The sequence below is a fragment of the Acanthochromis polyacanthus genome, chromosome 13, assembly GCF_021347895.1.
Source record: "Acanthochromis polyacanthus isolate Apoly-LR-REF ecotype Palm Island chromosome 13, KAUST_Apoly_ChrSc, whole genome shotgun sequence".
In the NCBI taxonomy this organism is placed as follows: Eukaryota; Metazoa; Chordata; class Actinopteri; family Pomacentridae; genus Acanthochromis; species Acanthochromis polyacanthus.
Genome location: NC_067125.1, coordinates 16,490,698 through 16,518,358, shown reverse-complemented (window position 1 = coordinate 16,518,358; position 27,661 = coordinate 16,490,698). Strand labels below are relative to the sequence as shown.

General features: G+C 39.7%; 1 protein-coding gene across 1 annotated transcript in view; it reads left to right on the top strand.

The window, feature by feature from the left end:
- The first annotated feature begins 3,120 nt into the window (after positions 1 to 3,120).
- The window catches only part of LOC110966174 (sucrase-isomaltase, intestinal-like), a 66,931-nt gene continuing 42,390 nt past the window's right edge, over positions 3,121 to 27,661 (top strand). The window contains exons 1-16 of the mRNA XM_051958129.1: positions 3,121 to 5,567; positions 6,255 to 6,340; positions 6,630 to 6,750; positions 7,870 to 7,979; positions 8,262 to 8,413; positions 11,331 to 11,502; positions 11,776 to 11,875; positions 12,575 to 12,687; positions 12,803 to 12,928; positions 15,067 to 15,198; positions 15,627 to 15,746; positions 19,137 to 19,250; positions 19,815 to 19,899; positions 21,177 to 21,294; positions 24,376 to 24,547; positions 25,932 to 26,048. Coding sequence (XP_051814089.1) covers positions 5,447 to 5,567; positions 6,255 to 6,340; positions 6,630 to 6,750; positions 7,870 to 7,979; positions 8,262 to 8,413; positions 11,331 to 11,502; positions 11,776 to 11,875; positions 12,575 to 12,687; positions 12,803 to 12,928; positions 15,067 to 15,198; positions 15,627 to 15,746; positions 19,137 to 19,250; positions 19,815 to 19,899; positions 21,177 to 21,294; positions 24,376 to 24,547; positions 25,932 to 26,048 — 1,959 coding nt within the window. The 5' untranslated portion in view covers positions 3,121 to 5,446. The remainder of the gene's footprint in view (positions 5,568 to 6,254; positions 6,341 to 6,629; positions 6,751 to 7,869; positions 7,980 to 8,261; positions 8,414 to 11,330; positions 11,503 to 11,775; positions 11,876 to 12,574; positions 12,688 to 12,802; positions 12,929 to 15,066; positions 15,199 to 15,626; positions 15,747 to 19,136; positions 19,251 to 19,814; positions 19,900 to 21,176; positions 21,295 to 24,375; positions 24,548 to 25,931; positions 26,049 to 27,661) is intronic.

The window sequence follows — 27,661 nt, the reverse complement described above, 5'->3', positions numbered from 1 at the left end:
ATCGCCAGCGGCTGTTGGCAACGGCACTTTTTGCTGTCGCCCCACCATGGTCACTGTCTTTGACATTCTTTTGGCCCACCGCAACACTCTCACGTTCCAAAACTCCAGGATTTTCACCGACAAGCTCTGACAGACTATCCTGCAGCCCCCCCAGTCAAAAAACATGATTGACGTCTATAGACGTCATTGGCAGCAAACGTTCGGATTTTAATTGACGTCTATAGACGTCAATGGCAGCGAATGAGTTAATGGTCTTAGTCCATCGTGTTTATCAGATTTGCTTTTACCATACGAACCAATTAGAACCCTCAGGTCTTCGGGAAGCTCTCTGTTGACAGTTCCCATGGTCAGCACCAAAACTTATGGTGAGGCATCTTTTAATTACTACGGCCCCGCTTATGGAACAGCCTTCCTGAAGACTTGAGGGCTGCACCTAACGTTAATGTTTTTAAAAACAAACTTAAAACCTACCTTTTTAGTCTGGCTTTTACTTGAATTACCTTTTAGTGTTTTTATTACCTCCGCCAAGGAGGTTATGTGACACCCAGCGTTTGTGTGTCTGTCTGACTGTTAGCAAGATAACTCAAAAACACCAGGGCACATTCTGATGAAATTTTGAGGGGATGTAGACTATGGTAAGAGGAAGAGTTGATTTATTTTGGTGGCAATCCGGAAAGGATCCTGGATTCTTGGTCACTTTGAATTTTTTAGTATGTTTTAGTATGTGGTCCCAAATAGGACAAAAACATCATAGGTTAGTATGTCGTCCAACAAATTGGAGCAAGGTGTCCAGACAGCTCAACAGGTTAAGAAGGTGATTCGTAAACAGAACTGTGTCAGAGACGCAGGTTTGATTCCAGCTCATGATCCTTTACTGTATGGGTTTCCTGTTTTCCTCTCTATCCTTGGTGGAGGTCTGCAGTCTCTGAGTGCTTTTCTAGTTCTTTTTACAACTCCCAATTTATAATTCTCCTTATTATTATTATTATTATATTTATTATTATTTTATTTTATCTATCTTTTATTCTGTTTTTATATGACATATTCAATTGAATTTATTTACTTATTTATCTATTCATTTTACTGATCTACTTATGGATTTATTTTATTTTATTCATTTATTTTCAATTATTTATTTATTTATTTTACACTTTAAACTAACCTCCAGTGTTTACCTATTTTAAACCTTTAATATGGTGTTTCCTCAGTACGTACTGGGTATAACAATGTCCCTGACTTATTTTTTGTCTTTTATTTATGTTGCTTTTTACATTACAGTGTATGGATTGCAGGGTGGGTGGGTTTGGGTCTGAATTTCTTTCATTTTATTTTAATTATTTGTCTGTTTGTAAAGGACTTTGTGCTACAAATGATGTATGAAAAGTGCTATATAAATAAAAATTATTATTATTATTATTTTGGATTCTTCGATTGTTTAGCTCAAGGAAATCAAGGTCCTTGTTGGAAGAGCTGATGATTGTGTTTCTAGAGGGTGAGGAGCTCATTCCTTTGATCCTCTCCATTCTCCTTTGTGGGATGGCATGGACTGAAGCCATTACCAAACTACAGAGTGTTTTGGCACTGATTGATGTCTGGCCATAGCCGAGCCGCGCTAGACAACCCACGGCAGCTAATTTAATTCTCTGCCAGGGTGGGTCTAGTTACCCTCCATAAGGCTCGAGGTTGGATGCTCCTAAAACTGCCCGGACGAATCACCATGAAGTGTAGAGTCAGAAGGTGGGCGTTACTAAGTGACCACAGAGCCGCGACGATTCTGACAGAAACAACCGGAAACAACTAGCCTAGCCGCGCTAGACAACCCACGGCAACGAATTTAATTCTCTGCCAGGGTCGACAACAAAAACGACAACAGTCGTTGAGCTCCATTAGCACCGACTCTGAATAATCTTTCTGTTAACATGTCTGTAATATACTTGAGCTTCACCCATTGACTGTATAAATAAGGCTTCACCGAACTACCGCGTCCTCTGATTTCCGGTGCTCTAGGAGCCTATTCGTTGCGCTGATTGGTTGTATACCTACCCAATTGCTGCAGAGTGATTTGATAGACAACCTTTTAGCCCGCCTCCCTCCCTTTCAAGCGTACGTAGACCCTTGCGTCTTCAGAGCATGGGTCTAGCGCGGCTAGGCTAGTCTGGCCATAGAAACTATATACAATTTAAACCAGAGATTTGTCGTTATTCTGAGTCTAAATAACTCTTTTTCTCTCCATTTTTGTGATCCACACCAGGTTGCCCTGGACCACTGTAGATCTCTTGGGGAAAGTTCACTCTCATAATATCATGTTTAAAAGAGACCTGCTGTCAAATGAGCCTACCTCGAGTTTGTGTGCTTTCTCTGCGCCAGTGAGGGTTTTCTGCTCGTGCTCTGGCTTCCTTCCATGCTTAGTGGGTGAACTGATATTTCTAAATTTGTCATAGGTATGAGCGTATATTGCTATCTGTCTCTTTGTGCTGGTGTACCCTCTCTCCAAATGTCAGCTTGGATAGACTTTCTACAGGATAAAGCAGGGACAGCTTATGGACAGATGGATGGATCACCTCATATTCACTTTCTGTTTGAAATGGCAAATAGTGGAACTATTTGCTGCAAGGCAGATTGCCAAAAGCCTGCTTTGCCCGCTTTCTTTGACTCCCAGAATAGAGGTGAGTGTTGTTCATCATTGCTGCTGACCTGCTACATGATGATGACTGTGTCATTGTTTGTCTCACGGCACAGAGTGCAGCCATCTGTCTTGATCCCACAAAGCTCAGAGTGCACTTTTACAAGACAAAGACAGTGTAAAAATGAATGATTGTTAGAGTACCCACAGTGACTCTAGTAACTCCAGCTCTGTGATTACAAGTAGAGCCCAGTCATGCATGATCTTAGTTGCTTTAAAAAAATAATTCGACATTTTGGGAAATATATGTATTTACTTTCTTCCCACAACTTAGATAAGAAGGTTGATACAATTCTCATGTCTATATGTAAATGTGTAGTTGGAGTGAAGTGTGGATTAACTTATCATTGCATAATGACCTCAAGCAAGTTTTTTTTCTTGTTTGAGGTTTTTGAGATTTCTATAGCTATTTTCAGGTTAAAAATGTTGCCTTTCACCAACTTTAAAGTTTTATGTAACACATTACATGTTGTTTGTTTGTTTGTTTAGATATGATATCGTTTAATCTTGCTGCTTAAACAAGAGAGCACATCTCTGTCTTTCCCAAAACATCTTTCCATTCCTTTAACAATATAGTTTGCCATGCTTGTACAGAGTGGAATAAACCAACAACAGAGTCCAAGTGGATTATCTGCATGTGATCAAACATATGAAGTTACAATGCTGAACTGACAGCTACTACATTAAGCTGTCCTGACTTCTGCTATGCAATACTATTACAGAAAAAATTGAATTTTGATCACATGAGGAATTACCAGAAGATTAAAATCTATTTTCTCTCCAATCTCATGTATTGCATTGAGTCGTTTATTTCTGCAACAACTGTTTAACTAACTACTGTCAAGTCAGTGCAAGACAAGTAGTGATGTGTTCATGAGAGGGTAAAGTTTAGTCATTCTGCATAGGTACTTGTATAAAACAACAAAGATATAAAATCTTTTGGTCAGTTATAACCAAATAATCATAAACACACCCACTCTTGTTCTGATGATTGCTGTGAAATCAAATGTGATACTGGAGTTAGTTTAAACAAGCTGATATGGGGATTTTAGGATGTAGTTGCCTCATTTTATGGCTTTGAGATAGGCACACCGAGACTGTAAAACTCACATGGACGCACATACACACTAAGCAGTAAAGGAGTGGCAGGTCCACGTGAGCACAAGACATCATGAGGACTATATAGGTGCAATCTCACTTGAACTCAAATCACTTTGCCCCGACCGCTGGAGAGAGCCGAGGTAAGACTGCAGAGATGGCTGTCTAGCAGTTCAACTCAAAAACTAACAATCTTTGTCTCATATTACAGCAATTATACTCTACAGCAAATTTTTTAAAAAATCTCTACGGTGTAGATTATAGCGTTTCTTGATGGTACCCAATGATTTACAATATGATGTTGAATAATGCTTATTGCTGAGATGCTAGTGGGTTTCATTTTTAATAACTACAACATCAACATATGATAATGATGCATAAATATTGCATTCAAAAATCCTTCTTGTAAAAGATACAGACCTGCGAGACATGGATGTTCAAAGCCATCTTTTCTTTCAGCATTTTGTAGCTTGCAGATGTTTGAATTATGCAGTTCTATCCAAATTACTGTGGACAGACTGTAACCGTGCTGATAATGTTGGTTATGTGTAGCCCAGCTCTTTGCCAGTAGAGTAAAAAATCTACTGTAAATTGCAATGCGGCTCAGAGGAACAGATGTCTATAGAGAGCTGTGCAGACTGATTCTTTTGCTCACTTGCTCGCTACACTGATCCGCACCTTTTATGCCAGTCTGAAATGTAATTAAAGGTAACAAACAGCCTCTTGGTCTAACATTAACTTTTAACAAAATGCCTCAAAGTTACCCATTTCCTCAACATAAAAGGTAAAAGTTCACAAGAAGTATCAGACTTGGTGTTAAACAGCCTGTATTAGTGATAACCTCAGTCACAAAGTGTTTCTTGTTCAGTGTGTGTCCTTCTACATGTATCAGAGAGTGCGTGTGTGTTTTGGGAGATGTAAAATGATACTCTGTGTGGCAACTATTTTTAGGAGCTTATCGCGAGCTAAATGGAAGAGTAGAGAGCCTAAAGGGTTTGTACTGTACGAATGCTTGTGTATCTTTTTCCATGTGTTACGCTGCATGTTTGTCGGCGTTTCTGTGTGCTTCTCTACGATGTGCAACTGATTGCAAACACACAGGGGCATGCAGCGTTTAGCTCTCGGCCTCTCTCGATGCCCTCACCTGCTCTTCACAGCACATTAGGCAGGATGGCTATAAGCCTCTCACACACCCAAATAGACACATACCCACACAGTCATACAGACATTCACCTTGTTTTTGTCTCCAGCAGTATACTGGAGTGAAGCCTAATTGCTTGAGTGATATGATGGGTGCCTTTGGAAATACTAGACTCAACCTGTCGGACAATTTTGTCAAGTATTTTCCAAAGTTTCTATTTTGTTTCCCATCCTCTTTACCTAGCTCTATGATTTCAGTGCTTCTCTCAGCTTTCTAAGGCTTTTGCAGAATCCAAGGTTAATGCAAGGAAAATATGTGTATGTCAGATATGTGTTTACATATATATAGTTTTTGTGCATTAGTATGTATATGTATCCAGCCAATGGGCCTCATTAAGCAGGGAAGTTTTTGGACCTTTGAGACCTTGCCTTCAGTAAACTTGGTGTCATTAATGGGTGTTAATGATGTTGGCCTTTGTAATCACTCTGTATATGTGTGTGTGTGCATTTGTTTGTGTGTGCTAGATGGGGAAAAGACGGTTTTCAGGGTTGGAGGTGACTCTCATCGTCCTTTTCCTATTGATGACAGTGGCAGCCCTGACTTTCATAATCCTGTTTGCCACACATCCATCTGTCAATGAACGGGGTAGGTGAACTACACCACATACTGTATTTTTGAACATGTTAACTTCAAACTTAAACATTTCACCCCATTTAAACACTTTTCATGTTGTTTGGATCTATTGTATGTGTAAACAAAAAAAAAAAAAGAATCATAGTTCAAGACGACAGGCACCAAACTTTCCTTTCCTAATTGTCTAATGATAATCAAGTCAATAAGTCCTTCAAAATAAGCTACAAAACATGAATTTTTGGTCATTTCTCTTCAAAACAAGACATTTTATGACACCCTTATTGGCCAAGATACATTGCATTTGTGGCTTTTCAAAACTAACAAAAATCACTGCAGAGACATACATCTGTGTAACTGGAGATGGCAAATGAGCACAGGCCTCATGTTAATTAAAAGAGCTGTGGTCATAGTTACAAAGATAACCAAGAAGCTATGTAACCACCTGCTTATGGTTGAGCAACACTCCTCGTTGGGTAATGGGAAACAAATAATTATCTCACACTAACCCATTCATCCACCCTTTACAGGGTGGAAATTGCTCTTTTAATGACATACAATTCCTGCTTCATTGCACACATGTGCCTAAGTTTCAAACCACTGAATAGACGACATACTGATGTGTCATGGTGAAGGTACTTTGTCTTGACTTTGAAATACTGATTTAACTCTTCTGCTTTAATGAAACATTTTATCTTTAAGGTGTTTCAGAAACATTTGTTCCTCAGTGTCCCAACATCCCTGAGGCTGAGAGAGTAGACTGTTACCCTGATGCTGGAGCCTCAAAGGTACGAGTCCCCATTGTCTCATAGAATACAATGTAATGTTTGCGAAGAAGGTTTTTTTCCAAAGATACTGAGTTAAAGCAGTTATTCTAACAACATATACTGCTCAATTATTACTTTTAGTACAGCCACAACTGAATTATGGTTATTGATAATGGTGATAATAGTTAGCCTGGTCATAAGGATTATCAGATAGATGGCAATTATTATAATAGAAATGTTTATGGTAGTTGTAATGACAATAAGACAAACTTGGACACTGAGAACAACATCAACTGTCCTACTTGAACAGGATGGATGTGTGCGGCGTGGATGCTGCTGGAGTCCACTGAATGAGCGAAACGCCCCCTGGTGTTTCTTCCCAACCAACCATGGATACACAGTGGTGTCAGAGGGGTCCTCAAATCCTCATGGTAAATTCCAATTTCCCCCCTTTCTACCCCACTTCCCGACTGACGTGTTCATCCACAGAAGAAAATATTTAGCTTTCCATTTAGCTTATTTCCTAATTTTACCTGCTCCACATTCCTTCCATCTGTCAGCCTTTTTCACATTCAAGATTTTCTGTTTTCCACTCACTTTGCCTAAGGCACGGGTTTCTCTGAAATATGACATGGATGGCATATCAGAAAACATGATTGACTTTGCAGCAGGCAGGTTTTTCTATTTTCTGCTTGGCCTCACAGCCTTATGTGAGTTCAGTTATTGTGTAAAAGCAGGGAGAAACACTGGGTATTTTGTATGAAGTCTAAACTACAACATTTTCAGTCACATTGGGAACATATAAAAACATTTATTGAAAAAAAAAAGCATTTTGTGTGTGACAAAGATGGTTGAATTGAAAAAATACTGATATTTGGTTTTGCTTAGACTGACAGGAACGCTATCAAAAAACAATTATTTGTCTTGGGCAATTTGGGGTTGGCAGAGGGACTTTAACCAAGACATAAAATGAAAACTTTTCTTCCTACACAAGTTAAATTGTCTTCAAATATTTTTTCCACACATTCAGCCATGACATCGTTCACGGTTACTATGCAAATTGCCTACATTTACCTCAGAGGCAACTGAGAACTCTGTAAGCTCAGTAAGCATATTGTACCCTTTGATCATACTGGTAAAGGAAAAACTTGGGAATACATCTGTGTTTGAATGGATTCCCGTCTCAGTTCAACTAATGAGTTCAATAAAGAGCTCTGACTAAGGAATTAGGTAATTTAGATATTATTGTAGAGAGCAATATATTCATGGCTAATTGTTTTATTTTCTAATGCATTTTTGTTTCCCACTTGTGCACAGCTGATCAAACTACTGTTATCTAGAATAATAATTAGAAATGTTTTTATGTGTATTTAAGTAGTAAAGTAGTAATAACATAACAACTCGAAACAGAATTGATATTATCACACAATATTAGAATAATTTTTGTGTCATTTCAGACTTTTTTTGGAGTGAATATATTTCTTAGAAATTGCATCTCTTACTATATTACAACTTTTACCAATCCTTTTGTCATGTGTTGTATTTTACAGAACGGACTGCTCGACTGCAGAGAATGAACTCTCCTTCTTTATTTGGTGGGGACATACAAGAACTAATATTTGAGGCAGAAATGCAGACAAGCAACCGACTCCATTTTAAGGTGCACACCAACAACTGTCTCTTGCTGCCTTCCTGTTAAAAGCAGCTCTTGCTTGTAAACACATGTCCACACATTAACAACGACAGAAGAAATTGAGAGATAGTTTTAGTTAGGTCTAATTAATTTCCAAAACCATTTTCTTTAATCAAAGGACATTGAACACAAGAACCGTGGAGATAAAAACGAGGACAAAAATAACAATGTACACATCAAAGTACGAACATTACCGTGAGATAAGAGGCTACATTGTCCCCACCTGAATGGTTATTTCCTTTCCCTCAGATCTATGATGCCAACAACAAGAGGTTTGAGGTCCCTCATGAGCATGTCAAGACCGTCAGCAATAACCCAACCACCCCTCTCGATGATACACTGAGCATCAGAAAGGAACCCTTTGGCCTGACTGTGAAAAGGAGCGACAATAACAAAGTCCTGTGAGTGCTCGCTCTTTGTGTGTTTGTGCGTGTCTTATATGTACTGGTCTGTATAGGATAGAAGATAGGGTTGTTTATAAGAACTACAATATTATGTTGCTTTCCATGTGGACAGTGAAGGAAGTACAGAAAACAGCAGACTGTGAATGCACTGAGTTTCATAACCATCACAACCATTGATGTTGGTAGATGTAAAAATTACATGTAAGCAGTAGTGCTTATATTGATGCAAGGATGTGACGAACCGAGGTTAATACCAGTCAAATATTCCTTTCTACATTTTGATTGACACGAGGGATGGGCATCTTTAGGATGATATTGATACCAGAAATGATAGTAGTGCTGCTTATCAACTGTCTTCTGCATATTTATGTAATCTAGCTTTATAGCTAGATGCGCCTGTTACTGTGTACCTTTTGCCCATTTATTATTGACAAGTGCAAAGTGATCATAGTGTTAATGATTAATCTCTGAGCAGGAGAGTGATTTAAGAGTGGGTAGAACATTCCTGCTGATTTATTGGTGTGAGATCTACAGACAACTGCCTGTTTTATTTTACACGCAGCTGGTACATAAAAAACAACATCCAGACAGAAACTGTCACTTTAAGTGAAACAGACAAGACATCTAATGTAAGAACATATGAACGCTGTAACATTCCAAAGGTAATAATCATTTCATCTGATAATGAGTAGTATTTGGCGCTGCGGAGCCTGTGGAGGACCAAGTCATTTAAAACACTGCTAATGCATGGTGTATTGTCTCATGAGTTCTCCACAAAGCCATTCTTGTATTGTTTGCTGTGGGTTTTTTCTTTTTGCGGTTTCTTACAGTTTCTCCACTTAGAATTTAACCTGTCCGATGCAGTCCAGCAAATGTGAACACAATGATAATGCTGTCATGCTACATTAATGAACACATCAGAATTTTTCAGACAGTTAGATGAAGAGAAAAAGCTAAATTAACAGTAGACACAGAAAATGTGATTGACATGTAAATATCAGTGGTAGTACCTCATTTGTACTGTGAAGTTGGCAAACCAGGAACCATCATAAATTTCAGACCCATTATCAGTGATCATCTCTTATTGAAACTCATTGTCCAAACAGGGCCAAATCTTTGGTGGCAACAATGCTTCTTTCAATGTACAATACTTATCATGTACTGCAGGGCTAAATATTTACTCTATCCTGAAAGAATTCTGTGAAAGTTATTGTCTTTGAAACACATAAACAGTAAAGCTACAGTCACTCTTATCTATTAAGACAACCTTTGGTGCCGGATCAAGCAGTATTGCACATGACACTCCACATGCCCTTCAGCCAAAAGTCATGAAATGGCTTTTATGATCACCTAATAAAGATTAGATTTCTATTTATAAATGAGATTGCACTAACTTTCTTAAATTTTAATAACCTTGTCCTCGTGATGCTACTTTAGGTCAGCCACCACAATCACTGTTCTGTGGCGCAATTAAGCGAAAACTCAGATCTCAGCATTTCCAAAGCTTTTATTTTGGCTAAAATTAAACTTAAGTAATTCATAAAGTCAAAACTACTCCTGTGCATTACAACCATCATAACTTTATGTGTAAGGAGAGCGACAGGAAAATGCTGAGGAACATGCTATCTCCATGAGACATAGAGGCTGTGGCTGAAGCGGTGCAGAGGGTTGATCCATGGTCTTTCTATATGTCTAATCATCTTCAGCTGAGACAGTGAACCCCAAGTTGCTCTCAATGGCATTCTAGCATCTTGCATAACAGCCATTGCCATCATTGTTGTTTGCATGGATGGGGCGTGTCTCGTGAAGAACTTTGTAATATTTAGCTATGGTTAAGAGGGGCTGTAAAAGTACAGGCCATATTTACATCAAGAGTTTGTGATATTTAGTGGAGGATTAATTTGTTATACTAATCTGCCGGTCTGGAATTAGTAACTTTGTGCTTTACAACTGTTATCATTACTAATTGCAGTATTGTGCTTACTGTTTGGTAATATTCCAATAATAACATGAGTCATACATGGCCAATAAAAAGGCTATAACTTAGAATAATAACGTAATGTAATGGCACTCATCCTCACTCTGTTTGACTAAAATCGACTTGTGACTAGACATGTTCATAAAATGCACATGTAACCCCTCACAATCATCTTGTTTGCCCTGACATCATTACATAAGGCTGTGTCATATGACTGAAGGAAGCCACTAATGCAGGGGTGTCAAACTCAGTTCCTAGAGGGCCACTGTCCTGCATGTTTTAGATGTTTCCCTCTTCCAACACACCTGATTCAAATGATCAGCTAATCATCAAGCTCAGCAGAAGCCTGATAATGAGCCTGTTCGTTTGAATCAGGTGTGTTGGAAGAGGGAAACATCTAAAACATGCAGGACAGTGGCCCTCTAGGAACGGATCTTGACACCCCTGCACTAATGTATCTACTACTTTTGAGGGATTTGTCATCATGGCTATTCAACAATGAAGTGTATTTATTACATTTACATCCTTTACTTGTATGCTTTGACAGCTGTTTGCAGCTTCAGCAGCCTGAGTATTTCAGCTAGAAGAGCATGTCATGTCTTGTTTTGAAGACTAGAGAAATGCTACTCAACAGGCTTATTAGAGCTTGATAGGATGGTGTTTCTTCTCTTTGGTTTTTCTTTCCACAACTCAACTCCTCCACACGTCCTTGTCTCGTTCCCACTCTCTTCTCCACTTGCTGCATCTCGCTCTCATTTTCTTTCTTACTTCTTTGTCTCTGACATTTTCTCTCGCTCACTCTCTTTCTCTCTCACCCGCTGATCCTTTAATTTTCCTACATCCCAATGGTCTCACTCACATCAGTCTGTCTTTTGTTTTCCAAGAGATGATCTGTTTTTTTTGTTTTGTTTTCTCTTTCTTTTTAAATGCATTCAGGTTTGACACTACAATGGCTCCACTGGTGTTTGCAGACCAGTACCTACAGCTGTCTGCAAAGCTTCCATCCCATAATATTTATGGTCTGGGAGAGCATGTCCATCAACAATATCGCCATGACACAAACTGGAGAACCTGGCCTATTTTCACCAGAGATGGTTTCCCTAATGGGGTAAGGAGGACACACACATACACATTCACGGTTAAATTGTGTGCACAAAATCAAGTCAGCTGAATCCTGACTAGGTTTTATGTGTATCTGCTAGTGTGGCATGCTTACATGCGCTCCCTACATGTGCATTCTCCCTCTCTAAGGGCTCTTAATTGAATGTCTTGTAAGCAGATTAAGCAGCGAAGTCACCCCTTTAGTTTCAGTGAGTTTCACCCCTCCAGCATCTCTCATCTCCTCCCTATACCCCCTCATCTCTCTCCACCTTCCTTGCAGGGAACACATAACCTCTACGGACACTATCCTTTCTTCCTCTGTCTGGAGGACAACAGTGGTCGGTCATTTGGGGTCTTCCTAATGAACAGCAACGCCATGGGTAAACATATACAAACACACACATGCAAGAGTATATGGAGGTACTAGAATAAAAAAAATGCATATTTCAGCACACATTGTCCTCAGGAATGTGCATAAAGAGTCAAAAGCACATGTTTTGAAAAGGCAGCAGTGTGTTTAACAGAAGCGGAAGCTGTACTCACTGCATTCAATTACACTGATATACTGCCATATGGATGCAAAAAAAATAGAAACCACAGAATCATACAATGTAACGCTCCCACAACCCACACACATAAGCATACATCAGCAGCTGAAACACTGAAACCCTTTTTCAGAATGGTTCAAGGGCAGATGAACCATCAGTTATGCCTCGTCCTCCTAACACAAATGGATCTACTGTTGCCTCAATCAAAGAATTGTGCTGACAAATCAAAGAGAATATTGCATGGCTGTTTTATCCCATGAAGGAGATGACTGAAAGCAATAGGAATATCCACTGACATGTTTCTCTTGTTCATGTCTATAGTCTCCTTATACAAAAGCTTTAGGTTTTCTTTATGGATTGTCTTGATGGATACATAATGTCCAAACAAAAATTCCTCCAAAGAACAAAAACAGATAAGGAAATGTGTCAAAACACTGACTCACAACAGCTTGAGAGATCATTCTGACATTGCGATTAGGAGTCAAGAACCATATTTGTATTAAGCTTGCAGTGTCTCCATCTTTCTTCCAGAGGTGACTCTGCAGCCTGCCCCAGCAGTGACCTTCAGGACTATTGGAGGAGTCCTTGACTTTTATATTGTCTTCGGATACACACCAGAGCAAGTGGTGTCGGAGTTCCTTGAGGTGACTTTCGAAATTCTAAAATATGTGTGACAGATTTTTTGATGAGCAAAATTGGTTTGTGAGTTGCCTTGTCACTGTGTTCACGTTAAAAAATATGCCCTACTATGCTGTCCAGCTCATTGGCAGGCCGGTCATTCCTGTCTACTGGTCACTGGGTTTCCAGCTCTCTCGGTGGAACTACGGTAGCCTGGCTGAGGTCAAGGCAACAGTGGACAGGAACCGTGCTATCGACCTTCCATATGTAAGTCTTCTTGCTTTTCATTCTGTGTCTGTTCATTTGTAATTCTGTGCGACAATATTTCATCTATTATTACTACCGCTGCCACCACTCACATCTGTGATTTTGCTTCATATTCTCAAGATAAACTGTGGAACCACTTTGTTCACAACTTTTACCTGCCTTTAGAATTATTCTTTTGATGTGATGAATTTCAGTTGCATAAACGCTCTTATTTGTTTTGCACTTTCACAACCAGCATCTCAACTACATCATAAACCTTGAACACGTACATTTTTGTCACTCATTGGCCTGCACTGTTTTACAATACAATAAAAAATGTACAATAAACTCCTATCAAACTGGATGGAATTACAAGCCACATGACAACATCCTTCACGTTATTTTCTTTTGCAACGCAAGAAATGCCAGTTGAGGACAAAACGTGAGCAGGTCTTTGAATTTGACCTCAGATATCAAATGCTGGGTGGCTTTTGGAGGATTCTTCTTTTCTTCAAACATCGGCCAACAGTCTGAAAAAATGTAGTGATAGTGCATTCTATGTGCAAAGGGGGATGTTTTTTTAATAGATGCTGCCACAGCTGTATAGCTTTTAGGGGGTGGGGTGGTTGACTGAAGGCAATCGATACTTCACCTTGTGCACCCCTTGTTAAATTTGAACCACTCATGCACCACCGTGTGGTTCCAGAGGCAAGAGCCTTAACCACTACACTATCTGTGGAGACGTGATATGAAGGTTGAAGTGGGAGTTCGGCAGACAGTCAGAGTGATAGGGATGGCCTTTTGCTTAGACGGGGTAATCCAGCTTTCTGTCAAATAATGGAGAGTGTGCTGGGCTCTATAGGTTCAATCCCGTGACCACTATTTTTCAGGCGTCACCGAATGTTAGTGCTGATCAAAGATCAATCGACCGAGTTCCTTTCATTATCTCATTCATCCTGATCTGAATGTTAAAACTACTTCAACACCTCTTCCTTTCTGAGACATTTGATAAATACCAGTTGTGGCTGACATTTTCTTGGGGAAAGAGACTTGCTGCTTATCTTTGTCAGTGCTGTGAATAGTGACTGTAAGAAGTCCCTCCCATACGTAGCACTCCTGCTTGATGTACTTTTTCGTCTTTAACTACCAAGGTAAACTCCTAATCTTCATGCGCTCCTGTAAAACACTTCAACTGTACCACAACTCAGCAGCACCAATCAAGGATGTGATTTGAACTCAGTCTTATCCAAAGATCAAATACAAACAAATTTCCCACCTATCTCAATATTTCATTCTAATAATCTCCAATCTCTCTTTCATATCCAAAGACATTAGAATGCAGCTGCTTCCTCTCCTGCCGTACTCAGGGACATGTTTGATAACCACTAGATAGACCACAGAGGGTATTATCACATTCTCCTTAATATGTCTGGAGCTGATTACCATTAGAGGAAGGATCTGGCAAAGCCTTCCAAACCATCTGCTCCATTGATATGAAGTAGATTTTGGCAGGGAACAGACAGACAGAGCAAGCATAAAGTCACACCCTGGCAAAAGAAGAAGAATGTGTTAACGTTCCCATTGTCCTCCCAAGGTTTAGCAGCACATTAGCAAAGTTGTTTGCACTCATATCAACTTTCCAGAAGTCCAGCAAAGACAGGTCAACAGACAAGCTGGCAGCTATTTTTTTTTTCTTCCCAGTGAGGCTCAAACTGCAAATGTTTAATAGTGCTTTTATTAGCTATGCTGAGATGGGAATATACTGCGAGAAGGACACATTCAAGTCATACTGATATTTTAGTGGATGTCCCTAAGTTTTGTACGGAAGTGAAAACACGAGTGAGTGCATTTAAGAAGTATTAAGAGTGATTTGGAATTTATGACAGTCATGCAAGATGTAAATGTGATTTTAATAGATGGAAGCCATGCCAGCATTTTAACATTTCCAATTAGGCTCTGAATATCTAATGACATTGAACCTATTCTGAGTAAACTCATCATGGTATTTGTACAAAGCACATCCCCAAACAAAACGAGGGAACAGATCATTTGTGGATTGTATTTTTTGTTTTTTGTTTTCCCGAACTACAAAAAATGAATATGTTCTGCATGTGCCCAAGGCCCCTAAACAAACTTTTTTTTTTCTTCTCCCTACGCAGGACGTTCAGTACACTGACGTAGACTACATGGAGAACAAGAAAATCTTCACCTACGACAAAGCAAATTTCACTGAGCTGCCTCAGTTTGCTGATTACATGAATGAGAGAGGACAGAAATACATCCTCATCCTGGTAAGATGCGCTTCATTGTTACCGAAGCCATTTGTGTATTTGACACATTAACAAAGAAGTTATACATCCCAGTGCTACTACAAAAAATACTGTTGACAGTTTACAATGCATTTCTTGGTTTCGAGAATTGTAATTCTTGTACTACAGGCCACATGTTGGTGCTGTAATGTCACATTGATAGATATCAGCTGTAATGAAGAGTGTTTCTCAACAACAAATGATATACTTACCCAGAGTTCAAAACCACTACATATTTGCTGCTGTATTACTGCTGACATGGACTTTATGTTATGATGTGTCGCTTAAACGTGAACACAAATTGTCTTTTATATTTTCAGAATTTGCACCAGAGAAAATGTTGTTCTTGATGAAAAGCTCATTTGAAACATCAGTTCTCTCTTCTTATGAGAGTACTCTTTTGTTAACAGGATCCTGCAGTAGCCACCAGCAAGAGGGTTGGGAACACTGCATATGAGTCCTATGATCGTGGAACCGCGGCGGGTGCTTGGGTCACTTATTCAGATGGGACAACTCCTCTGTTAGGAGAGGTGAGTGACATTTCATGTGCAAAAGGTTTTGAATAAGAGAATAAAATCAGGCATGTAGTACTCAACTTGAATTTTGTGACGAACAGTTAAAACTGGAGTGTCAATAAGTGTTAACCATTTACTGTTACACATTCATGTATTGTAAAGTAAAGATATAAAACCACAGAGCACAGAAGGGGAAACAAAAGTCTACCCCAAAAAAGAGTTTAAGCTTTTGTAAATAACAATTTTAGCATTTTATCCCTGTTAAATATATTTTCAGATTTGCTTTTTTTGTCTAGATGCTCTCAAACATTTCAGTGATCCTGCTGATGCTTACTGATCAAGTTCCGAAAGTTATTCAAATACTAAAATAACAAAAAATAAATAAAAAAAAAATCTGTAATGACTCAGTTAAAATCTGCAGTATAAAAAGACAGAAATGCTTTTGAGTAGCATCTCAATTAGTTCTCATAACCTCAGGCTACAACCTAAGAATGAGAAAAGTAATAATTCTCAGTGTTACCTGCTCAGCGTACTGAAGGTCTTCCATTCATCCATTCATTTATTGATTACCTTTACCTGTCTGGACTATATCCCAGCTGACATTGTGCGAGAGGCAGGTTATACCCTAGACAAGCCCGTCACAGGGCTAACACAAAGAGACAGACTCCCATGTATGCTCACAATCACACCAAGGGCCAATTTAGTCTCACTAATTAACCTGCCATGTATGCTTGGAGCGTGGAAGCCAAACAACAGTGAGAACTCCACATAGAAATACTTCAGCCACACCAGCAGTTTCAAACACAGACCTTACTATAGGATTACTTCTTCGGAATTATAGGTTAATCAATTTCATTTATTGTTGAACGCAGTTTCAACCAATGGATTCTGCTGCTGAAACTGACACAATCAGACTCCTCACTCTGTAGGAAATACGACCATCTATGAGCTTCTTTCGCCTCATAAACAATGATGAAGGATTCTTTTCATTCCCTAGTGTATATATATATATGCACTCATGATGAGTCTGAGGAGATTACATTGGGTCTTACACATTCTGATAAACCCATTAATAAGTTAGTCAGCATTAGCTCCGATGATCCACAGAAATCAAACTGTGTTGCAAGTCAGTTACATGACACAAATATCATGCAACATAAACATGGATATATCCATTTGCTATGTGCATGTGTTACTGGTTCACATCCCCCATTAAACCTACTAATATTCCATAATGGAAGTATAGTAGTACCAGGATGGGTTTTTTTTTCTATTTTTTATTATTATTATTATCCCTTTCCCCACTAAGCACATGTTTTAAAAACTCAGTGGAGGTGGGGAATGAAGCACGATGCTCCTATGCTTTTATAGTGTTGCTTTTGATTACGCACACGATTAAGCCCAGTCCCTCTGCTAATCGCTTTTTCATGCCGTTCATTGCAGGTCAAACATATGCATTGATTCCGCATTAGTGTTTAATCTTAAAATGTTCTGCATCACCACATCACAGATTAGGTGTCCAAGCGTGTGTGTGAGAGAGAGAGATGACGATAAAAAAAACCATAGTCTGTGCGCTCATCTCTGAATATCCTAAATGAAAAGCTATACACAGTTCTCTGTGCTTTATGTTTGTGCGCGCATGTGTGTGATTAAAATTGATTCTAGTTTATTTCCATATGAATACATGTGTCCTGGTAATGAAAACAGTGGGGTCTTTGCAGAAAGACCTTTTGCTGCTGCTGTATCAGTAATAAAGGCGATACAGTGAAAGGCTGGTATTTATTCTGCTGTTAAGACAGCTAATTGCCTCCAAAGATAAGGATGAAAGCTTTTTTCCTGGTGGCCCATATGTTTCAGTGTGTGAGTAAAATCATAGCAGGACTTCACTCACAGATGAATATTTCCGTTCAGACCACAGAGGTAAAAATGGATGGGAGTAAACAAAGCAGCGGGGTGAGAGAAGGGAAATCTGTGTGGGTTTAAAGGCAGGGATGACAGACAGAAACATGGGCAGAGAAAAAGGCAGGTGCAGGCAGACAGACAGACACAAATAATAGATTAGAGGGAAATGTGCAGGGAGACAGACTGGCTGTCTTACTGAGTGGCACAGTGACAGGGACATACACAGGGAGCCAGCCAGAGTGAGAGACAAGAGACAAAAAGACAGATTATCAGGTACACACACACACACACACACACACACACACACACACACACACACACACACACACACACACACACACACACACACACACACACACACACACAAAGGAGGGTAGGCACAACCAAAGGTAGAAAGACTATTTTGGAGAAGAGGGAAAGATAGAAACAGGATCGAGAGAAGAGAGACGGACAAGTAATGACACAGATAGGCAGACTGACAGGCAAAAGAGCATCAAAAAACAGAGATGGAGTGAGATATGCAGCTACAAATGCCAAAAGATTTGTTGAAAGTGTTTACCTTCTTGTCAGTATTAGTACGCAGCTGGAGATGACAAAATCTGGAGTTAAAGGAAGGAATGGCTCAAAAAAGAAAGATGGCATCTGCGAGCGACTATCAATAAGCTCTGACCTTGGAGTTCTGACCACCTGCCAAAAACATCTGCCTATAAATCTCTCTGTGTGAGCGCATGTGTGTGTGTGTGTGTGTGTGTGTGTGTGTGTGTGTGTGTGTGTGTGTGTGTGTGTGTGTGTGTGTGTGTGTGTGTGTGTGTGTGTGTGTGTGTGTGTGTGCTCACATGAGCGTACGTGAACGTGATTCATATCTTCGCTACAAACCGGGTTGTAAAGTTATTGTCGGTGGAAGTAAAGGTAAAAGATAGCTCAAGTGAAGCAACCTTGAGATTTAATATCTACTGTGCTCTACAGAAAGGGTGCACACACAGAAATGCACACACACGCACACAAACAAAATCTCTGCCTTTCTCTGTGGATTAATCATTTTTTTCAATACATGTCATTAAGGACGACTTCTAACACACAGTCACGTCTAGAGATTTCTATTGCATTATCGATTTCTTCTCTCCTCTGTTCTCTTCCTCAACTCGTCTGTCTCTTTATCCCCTTTCTCCTTTGCCATCTCTACCTCATCAATCCCACCCCCTCCTTTTCTTCATCTCTCTACTGTTTTTTTTTTAATGTCATTTCCACATATCTGAACTGTTTCACCAACGCCTCCATAGAAACAGTTTTTTTGGGGCTCGCTACTCCTAAACATTTCAACCTGTCGTGCCTCAGCATGTTATTTGCTTGCATATTACCGTTTAGACTAGCTTGTGGCTTTGTCCCATAGAAACTAAATCTGATGCGAAAACTGTCAGCAGGGAAAGTTCATACAATGTTTTATTCTAAGTTAACACAAAGTACTTGTAACTAAACAGCATTTTTACATCCTCTCGCTCATAGGTGTGGCCAGGAGAGACGGTGTTTCCAGATTTCACCAGCCAAAAATGCATCGACTGGTGGATAGATGAGTACCAAAGACTCCACACAGAGATCAAGCACGATGCCCTCTGGATTGTAAGTCGGTTTTAAAATACATGACATGACAGTGTGCATTCACTGATGAGCAGTTTCATACCTAAAAATTCTGAGATGGGCATTATTCTGCATCCAGTAGAATACAATGAAGAGCATTGAGCTTGTATTTTTGTAATTTCCATTGGCTGTGGGTTGAACTGTCGTGGTTTCTCTTACACATCAGGAATCATATCAGAGCAGATACTACAGAACATTGAAGCCAACAAAAAGAACCAAATAGTATCACAAATAAAGAACGGAAATTTAGATGGAACTTTTAATGATTCCACAGCTGAAAAGTTGGTTTGATTCTCATTATTTAAGCTCTTTGCTACAGCACACACAGATTCCCATTCTTTATCGCAATACCTTTACTAATCCTTATCTTGAAACACAAAAAAATGCAAATGATCAGCATGTTATCATAAACTGGAAGAACCCTAGATTCACAACACTGCCATAGCATCTCCTAGATAACTGTAATTACTTATTAAAATGATAATTTTATACTTACAGATGTGTCTTATCAAACATATTCTCATGCTCAAACGTATGCTTTTGCAGGACATGAATGAGGTTTCTAATTTTATCAAAGGATCAGTTGAGGGCTGTGATGATAACAACCTCAACTACCCTCCTTTCACCCCAAGTAAGTCACCTCATTTTCTGTGTAAAATATCTGCTGTTCTTATGCAGTTTGAATACCAACTGTTACGTGTGGCTGGCTGCTGCCTCTCTCCTTGCTCTCTCTGATCTCCCTCCTCCCTTTACCTGTGCAACTGCAGCACACCTGAGTGCTGTTAGCGCTTAGGGAGGAGGAGGGTATTTAGGGAGGCAGGAGAGAGCAGCAGGCAGAAGCACCACAAAGGCAAACGTCCTCCCAGGACAAATGTGTGAGGGTTTTCTTTTGTGTGTTTGAAAACTTTCCTTTTAGTGATTAACCATGAGTTTTTTTCATTTCAGGGATTTGATTCATTCTTCCCCCATGCATGTTCAGATTGCTGAGTTTTGTTGTTCCAGTTTGGCTGTAGTTGCTGGTAGTCCTATTTTCGCTGTTTTCCTTTCATAGCAGTTACTTTTGGTTAGGCAGTTTGGTTAGGGATGTTGACTGCTCCGAGGGCCCATTGTGGGGTTAGCCACGCTCGCCACCCCTCTTTTGTTTCTTTTGGCCAGCACAGCAGCTACAGCCCTTTTCCGTTCACCATTATTTCTACCCTGATTAGTTCACTTATTGGTGAATAAAGTTTGGTGTTTTTCCTTCACCAATTCACCCGCAGTGTCTGTGTTCAGTTCATATGCTGCTGGTCTCTCAACAGTATGTGCTCCTTTGGGGATGTGGCTGCGTCTCAAACTTTTTTTCTCACTGGTAGTTTGTCCTTGCTTCCAAAACAAATCTATAGTTTCTGACAGTCTGAACAGAGTACTCTAATGTTACCGTAATACAAGGAAACAGAGGTTGTGATAGGTGTGGAGCTTGTGGCCTAAATGCTGTGCACATGTTGATAAATTATCCACAATAGCTCATAAAGCAAGTTCAACTGTAGAGGAAAATTCATCTAAAATAGTGAGTCCCTGGTGGAGAATTTTGAAAATGACTCTTCTGCCATGTCTTTTATTCCGACTGTGTCCCAGACAGGATGATCATAACTGGAAAAGGCATGCTCCCTTGATGCCACCATTTTTATTGCACTCCTCCTTAGTCATCCTCTTCCTCCATCGCTCTACTTTCTCTCATTTCCTCATTGTTCCCTCTTCCTATTGCAGTATATATCAACGTCTCTCGTTCTTTCCATCCCCGTCTTCCTCATTTTGTTTTTCCCCGTCATTGCTCCACTTCCCTCACTGCACCCTATATTTTGTATTCACTTCATACCTCGTCTCACCTTGCACCATCTCTTCACCTCCTTCATCTTTTCTCTCCCCCAGGAATTCTGGATGATGTGATGTACAGTAAGACTCTGTGTATGGATGCCAAGCAGGCCTGGGGGAACCACTATGATGTCCACAGTCTCTATGCCTACTCTATGGTGCTGGCTAGTGAAAAGTAAGTGCATCCATAATCAATGACAGGAGCAGTTTGGCCAGCTTGTGCTGTGGGGGCCAACTTGCTGCCACCCCTTCAGAGCAATGAGGCATTGGCAAACTCTAAATGCACTCTAACAGTGTAACGCACACAATCTTCAACATCAAGTGCTGTAAAATCAGAGGTTATTGAGCAATGGACCTGGAACAGAATTATGGAGCTGACATGCAAAAGTGCAACGAGAAATCTGTCAGTTTAGTGCAGTGCAGTGACTTATGCCCTCCACTAAGTCATTGCCTGTGACTCCTGCAGGCCAACTGAAAGTTGGATCCCATGTGATATGTGCAGAAATATGTTGAAATGAGCCCAGCTCCCAGGGTGCTTGAATGAATTTCTCATCAGGAGCTGGCACTGAAGCAGTTTAAAGGACCAGTGTGTACAGATCTAATAGAAGGGCTATTATCAGGAATGCAATAAAACATTCATAATTATGTTTTCATCAGTGCACAATCACCTGTAACTACAGATTGTTAGTTTAGAATGAGTCCTTCACATCTACTCAGGGAACAGATTCTCTGTCATGGAGCCCACTGTGTTTGGTCATGTTGTTTCTACAGTAACCCAGAACAGACAAAGCAAGCACTGGTTTTAGAGAGGGACTCTTCTATTTATTACTTTAAAGAAGCAGCCACCGTGGGTTCTCCCACATGCTTGAAAACGGAGGGTTTCAATTTGTAACCTCACTGTTCGATGCCACTAAATCAAGCACACTAGTCCTTTAAGGTTCCAATTTGTAGACAAGCTTGAAAAGGCACATCAATGTGAACATTCAGTAAAACCACAGAGGTACTGTTAGGGTCTAGGCAACAAAACAATAGCAATATGTACCACCAATAACAAAGGGACAACTGCTCAATGAAATGCCTGATATTTTCATTTAAATGTATTTGATGCATTTTGACATGAAAACAAATTACAAAACTGCGATGTTCAATTGCCTGAACAAATCCTTACATTTATGAAACACTTTACAAAGAATTTCTTCAACATCAGTTTATTTATTGCATTGTATTGATGTTACACGTAGGTCAGTTTACTTCAAAGTAGATTTTATTTGCTTACTTTGTGCAATGGATATCAAGGTAAAATCATTCCTTTCCGCTTTACACATATTTTCAGTAAATTCATTTGTGTGGTTTTCTTTTTTGCTTTTAAAAAAATAAATTACTACCTCCATCCCTTGATAAATAAAGTGGTTAAATTCAATGTTAGGTAGCTAAATTAAAAATAAAACATCTTCTTTACAAAAAATAGGTCAGTAAAATTAGGCCATTCTTTATTGAAAATAGGTCATTCTTTAGTAAGAAAAAATAGACAATTCATCAATAAAAATTGGGTTATTAAAAATAATTGATATTGGCTAAAATTAAACTTTTTATTAGGATATTTTTTTCAGCTATATTGCCCAGGATAAGAATGAGGTAGGGAAACTTGTGAATACATGGATATAAGCGAGTTGAATGCACAGAGCTTGATTACAATTGGCCTATTATACCTACAAATCATTTTGGTTTAAACATGCCATGTGCATTGTGCACGCAGGTGGAACGCTTGCTTTTGCATATCCTATGTTCAGGTTATGCTGATGGATGTGATACCTGCTAAGTATGCAATGCACAGGTTTGCATTCACAAAGAATACAATGAAGTAAGTCTTGTTTGGCTAAAGTTCAAAGCAAACCGGCACAAAGCAACATGAGAGTAGCAGGCACATACATACAGGCACATCAAATTTGTCCTTCAAAGACAAATCAAATGGAGACGGCAAAACAGCATAATCAAGCCTTGGAACTTGAATAAGTTCTCCACAAAACACAGACCACTTAAATGTCACAGAGGTATAGAGGCTGCAGTCATATTTATCTTCATAGGGATTTCTATCGTCTCCAAGCTCTCGGCCTGTTATTTCAAACGAGGCACAAGTGATATCAGTCGCCAGTGTCCTAATATGAACTGATGGTGAAGCTTTGAGAAACTGCATCAATTAGAAAGCAGCACACACCTGCACTGGTGGGTTTTCAGCTGATGGAAAACAACACCCCGTAAAACTAAACCCGTGTAATGCAGAGATATGCTGTTTTATATGTTGAAGTTCAAAAAATAAATAATTTAAAAAAAAATAAATTGCAAACTCACTCCTTTAGCCAGACAATCAAATTATCAAAAAGTTTTGAAGATACTTGATTCCCATTAGATTTTATCGTATCTCGTGTCCATTTTCCCCACTTATCCAACAATACAGTGCCACATAATGTAATATTCTGTAGCTACTGTGTCCTGAATCCTTACTATCTTTCGGATGTACCTCAGGGGCAAATATAATCAATGCATAAGGCCACTCAAACCTTAAAGGTGTCTTTTTTTCCTCTTAGTGTAGCCTCAAGGTTCCTTAATACTATTTCTACACAGGGAGAATGGTGTCTTTTAAAATTATATTATAGCATAGATTCCCTGCTGTCTTTTCTGTTTTTGTGGGTCATTTCTCAGATGCATTATTGCCTCTTACAACCACACAGCGTGCTCATTTAATGCAAAAATGTATGCAAAATGTGTGATAAAGAAAAACATAATACCTACTAATGCATAGTCTCACACAGGCACATACATTTGCACTTAAGACCATGAAATAACCTCTGAAGTTGATTTGCTGACTCACTGCTCCTGTATTGGAGCTGGCTCATCTTTCGTTTGTCTCCTTTCTTACACTCTCCTTCTTTTTCTACCTCCGTCCACTAATTAAAATGTGTTATTGGCAGGAGACACATTTTGTAAACATCATCGGGACTTTATATTGTCATGGAAATCAATGCTGCTTCGATTCCCCTCAAACAAAATAATAATGTACAGTTTGGTGGGAAAAGCACTACAAGTCTGACTCTGTCCCTGTGAAATATTCCTTTATCGTCCCCTTTCTCTGCCAGCATGTGTGTTTGTGTGTTTGATATCCGTTTCTCCCTTGTGCTCTCTCTTTTTGTTCTGTCCCTATGACCTTTTTATCGTATTGACCTCTCGCTCTTCTTGCTGCCTCCTCTCCATCCCACAGAGCTCTGCAACGTGTATTTGGAAATAGCCGCAGCCTGCTGCTGACCCGCTCCTCCTTTCCAGGTGTGGGAAAATATTCAGGTCACTGGCTGGGGGACAATGCTGCCAACTGGAACGACATAAAATGGGCCATCCCTGGCATGTTAGAGTTCGGGCTTTTTGGAATTCCCTATGTGAGTAGCAAACCTTCACAGACGGGCAAATACTGTTCTTATCATGTCTGAAGTAAATGAGTTTGACAAGAAAAACTTTTTGGCTAACTAGCTGCCATAGCAGGGCTTAACAGAACTACAAGGAACCAATATACTATGTTAAACTAAATCATATATTTGACATGTAAAAGACAGAAATATCACTAAGTGTGTAGATCTGGTGCAAGAAGCTCTTGTAAAAAAAAGTCTGATAAAGTTAGCAAGAGCCAGTCACAGCAGTGAATCGGTATTTCACTTCATCGTTCTGGCAATGGGATGGTTCTCTCCTTTGCCTTTTTAAAAAGAGGATTCGGTTACTAATTGAGATCTATGTTCAGGCATAAGCATTAAGACAGAGGGGCCGGCAAGAAAAAGTGTCTCTGGAATGAGATCCATTAAAATGTCTGGAAGAACACTGGTTCTCTTTGCAGGAACATCACCATATCAAAAAACAGACTTGGAAAAAACACACACACATACACGGCTACATCCAAGTGCACTCTGCACTGTTTACTTGCATGTGTGTATTTCTAGAGTGCAAACAGTAGTAAGAAAACAACAGGGGGTCGAACGCACATGCAAACACACACAGACACACACAAACATGCACACACACTTCTCCAGCTGTGCACATTGGGTGGTCTTATAGATGCCAACTACTCCAGGTGGGACTATGTCAAGCATATTTTAGGTTCTTTAGTACACACACACTCACACGGACACAGAAACAAAGAGAGACAGAAAGCAGGAGAAATGGGATTTGGATCGATTCCCTCCCATTGAGTCTGTTGTAAAATGTGGCCAGTAGTAAACAATAGAAAGCGAGCAGTCTCTGTGGACTGGCCTTTGACTGAAGTCTCCTTTTTGCACTCCATTGTGCAATTAATGTAAATAAAGATTACTCCTCACATCTACTGTCTGCCAGTAAATATTGACTGAATTGAACCAACATCAAGAAAAGACTTTTTAAAAGACAAATATATGGCCAGTTGTCACCTTTGGTGTCAGTTCTTCTTTTTTACTACTGCTGGAGATGTGCTGACTTCCAATTCAGGTGTCTTTTCTGTGAAGGTCCCTGGATTGACATTATTAATGTAGAGATACTTTATTTTATTCTTAATATCACCAAATGAACTCTTCAACATCCCCTGTTCTCCGACAGTGTTTCCCATATCACTGCAGCGCCCAAGAAACAAAGCAATAAAATGAAAAATAAGGCCCCTACAACATCCCCCCTGTTCTCCCGACTTTTTTCAAATGGCATTGCAGGTTTATGTTTCCTATAAAACAACATTAAGAACACCGGTGGAAATATGCTGTCGGTCCTGGCTAAATGTCAACCTGTCATCTCCTCATGTGTTTTCAGATCGGCGCTGACATCTGCGGCTTCTTTGATGACTCCAGTGAAGATTTATGTCGTCGCTGGATGCAAGTGGGGGCCTTCTATCCCTTCAGTCGGAATCACAACGCCGAGGGCTACAGGGTACTGTAAAGGCATTTTATCCTACAATTCTTATATTAGACTGTCAGCTTTAGATTTATGAATCACACGGTCGTTGTTTGGTCTAAAGTGCTGCAGGGTGCACCCTTCATTTCATAACACTGTATAGGTGCTGTAAACTGCATCGGTTAAAAATATAAACTTCTTTCGGTAGCCATGGAGTTTGTCATTACACCAGCATGAGTACAACTGTGTGATAAAACGGGAGCAGTGAGACCTCAGATTTTGGGTTTAACACTGGAATTGTAAGCTGTTGAAAGTCATAACAGCTCCCCAGGGCAGTGGAGCATCTGAGCCTGAAGTAAAGTGTAGCTATGGAGCTCAATGCCACACTGACACTGCTCAGAGGTTGAGAATTTAGTGAAACTTAGCATTAATGCTAAATTAGGTTAAATGAATATAATCTGATGTTCCATATAACGGATAAACATATCGTAGAATATCAACATGGCTTTTGCCCATGTGGTGCCCATCGGGTGGGTAATATTCCTCAACTCCAGCTGTTGGTCTAGTTACATATATAGAAAGTAAATATTTTCTTGGTGTCTTGATTTTCTTGAGATTTAGGATGATAAATGCTAATTATTCTTAATGAATAATAACTTAGCCTCATTAAGTCCTAGGCTAATAAGTTCAAAACCACCCAAAAAAGTAATAGATCCTCTGGTTTAGGGTCAAACATACCAGATCTGTCCAACTATAAGGTGCCTAATCTCAAACACCAGGACAATTTTGTCCCATCCATGTGGGCTCATAATGCAGAGGAATCCAAATAGCCTTGCCATAAATAGCTACGGTTGCTAAGCTATGACTGGACAATCAGTCTTCAGGGGAACGGTCAATAAGGTCAGGTAATTTTAAACCTTTTCAAGCACAGAGTACGCTTGATTCATAATGACAACCTCCATTCAACAGGTTTAAAATCATTTTATATTATAATGGAGGTAGATCGATATTTATGTTTATCCTTAACAAGCACAATGTAAATCTGAATGTCACATGTCAGATCAGTGGCTTAATGTCACGGAGCGACACAGGAAAAAGTGGCCGGTGAGCCTAAAAAAAGCAATGATTATGTTGCTGTTGAGCTATTTTCATAGATGAGCACAAATGACTTGGGAGAAAAGTCAGTCTCCAGCATTGAATAGCGTGAAAATTGATGCTCTCACAACATTCTTTGTGTGACATTTCCATGCTCGTCACTGCTGCGAAAATAGCAGAGCTGAGGTAAAGGGAGGTAAGACGTGGTGTGAGTGGGTGGGTGAGGGGTTGAGGCGTGGGGTGTAGTATTTGCTGGAGGACAGGGACATGATGATGATGATGAATTTGATGTACAATTTCCACTAAACGAGACAGCTAACGTGTGACCTTTGCTTTGCCCTAATCATGGCACTCATCACACGCCCATGCAGGCCAGTCCAAACACACACACACACAAACACACACACATATACACATACAGACACACACACGAGTTCTCATCAGACTCTCAGAGGTGCCGAGGGCATAAATGATTAGCCAGATGAGGAGCACGGCCTGTTAGCAGCTAATCACCCCTCTCACTCGCCACTATCGTAGAAATTATATCATACCTC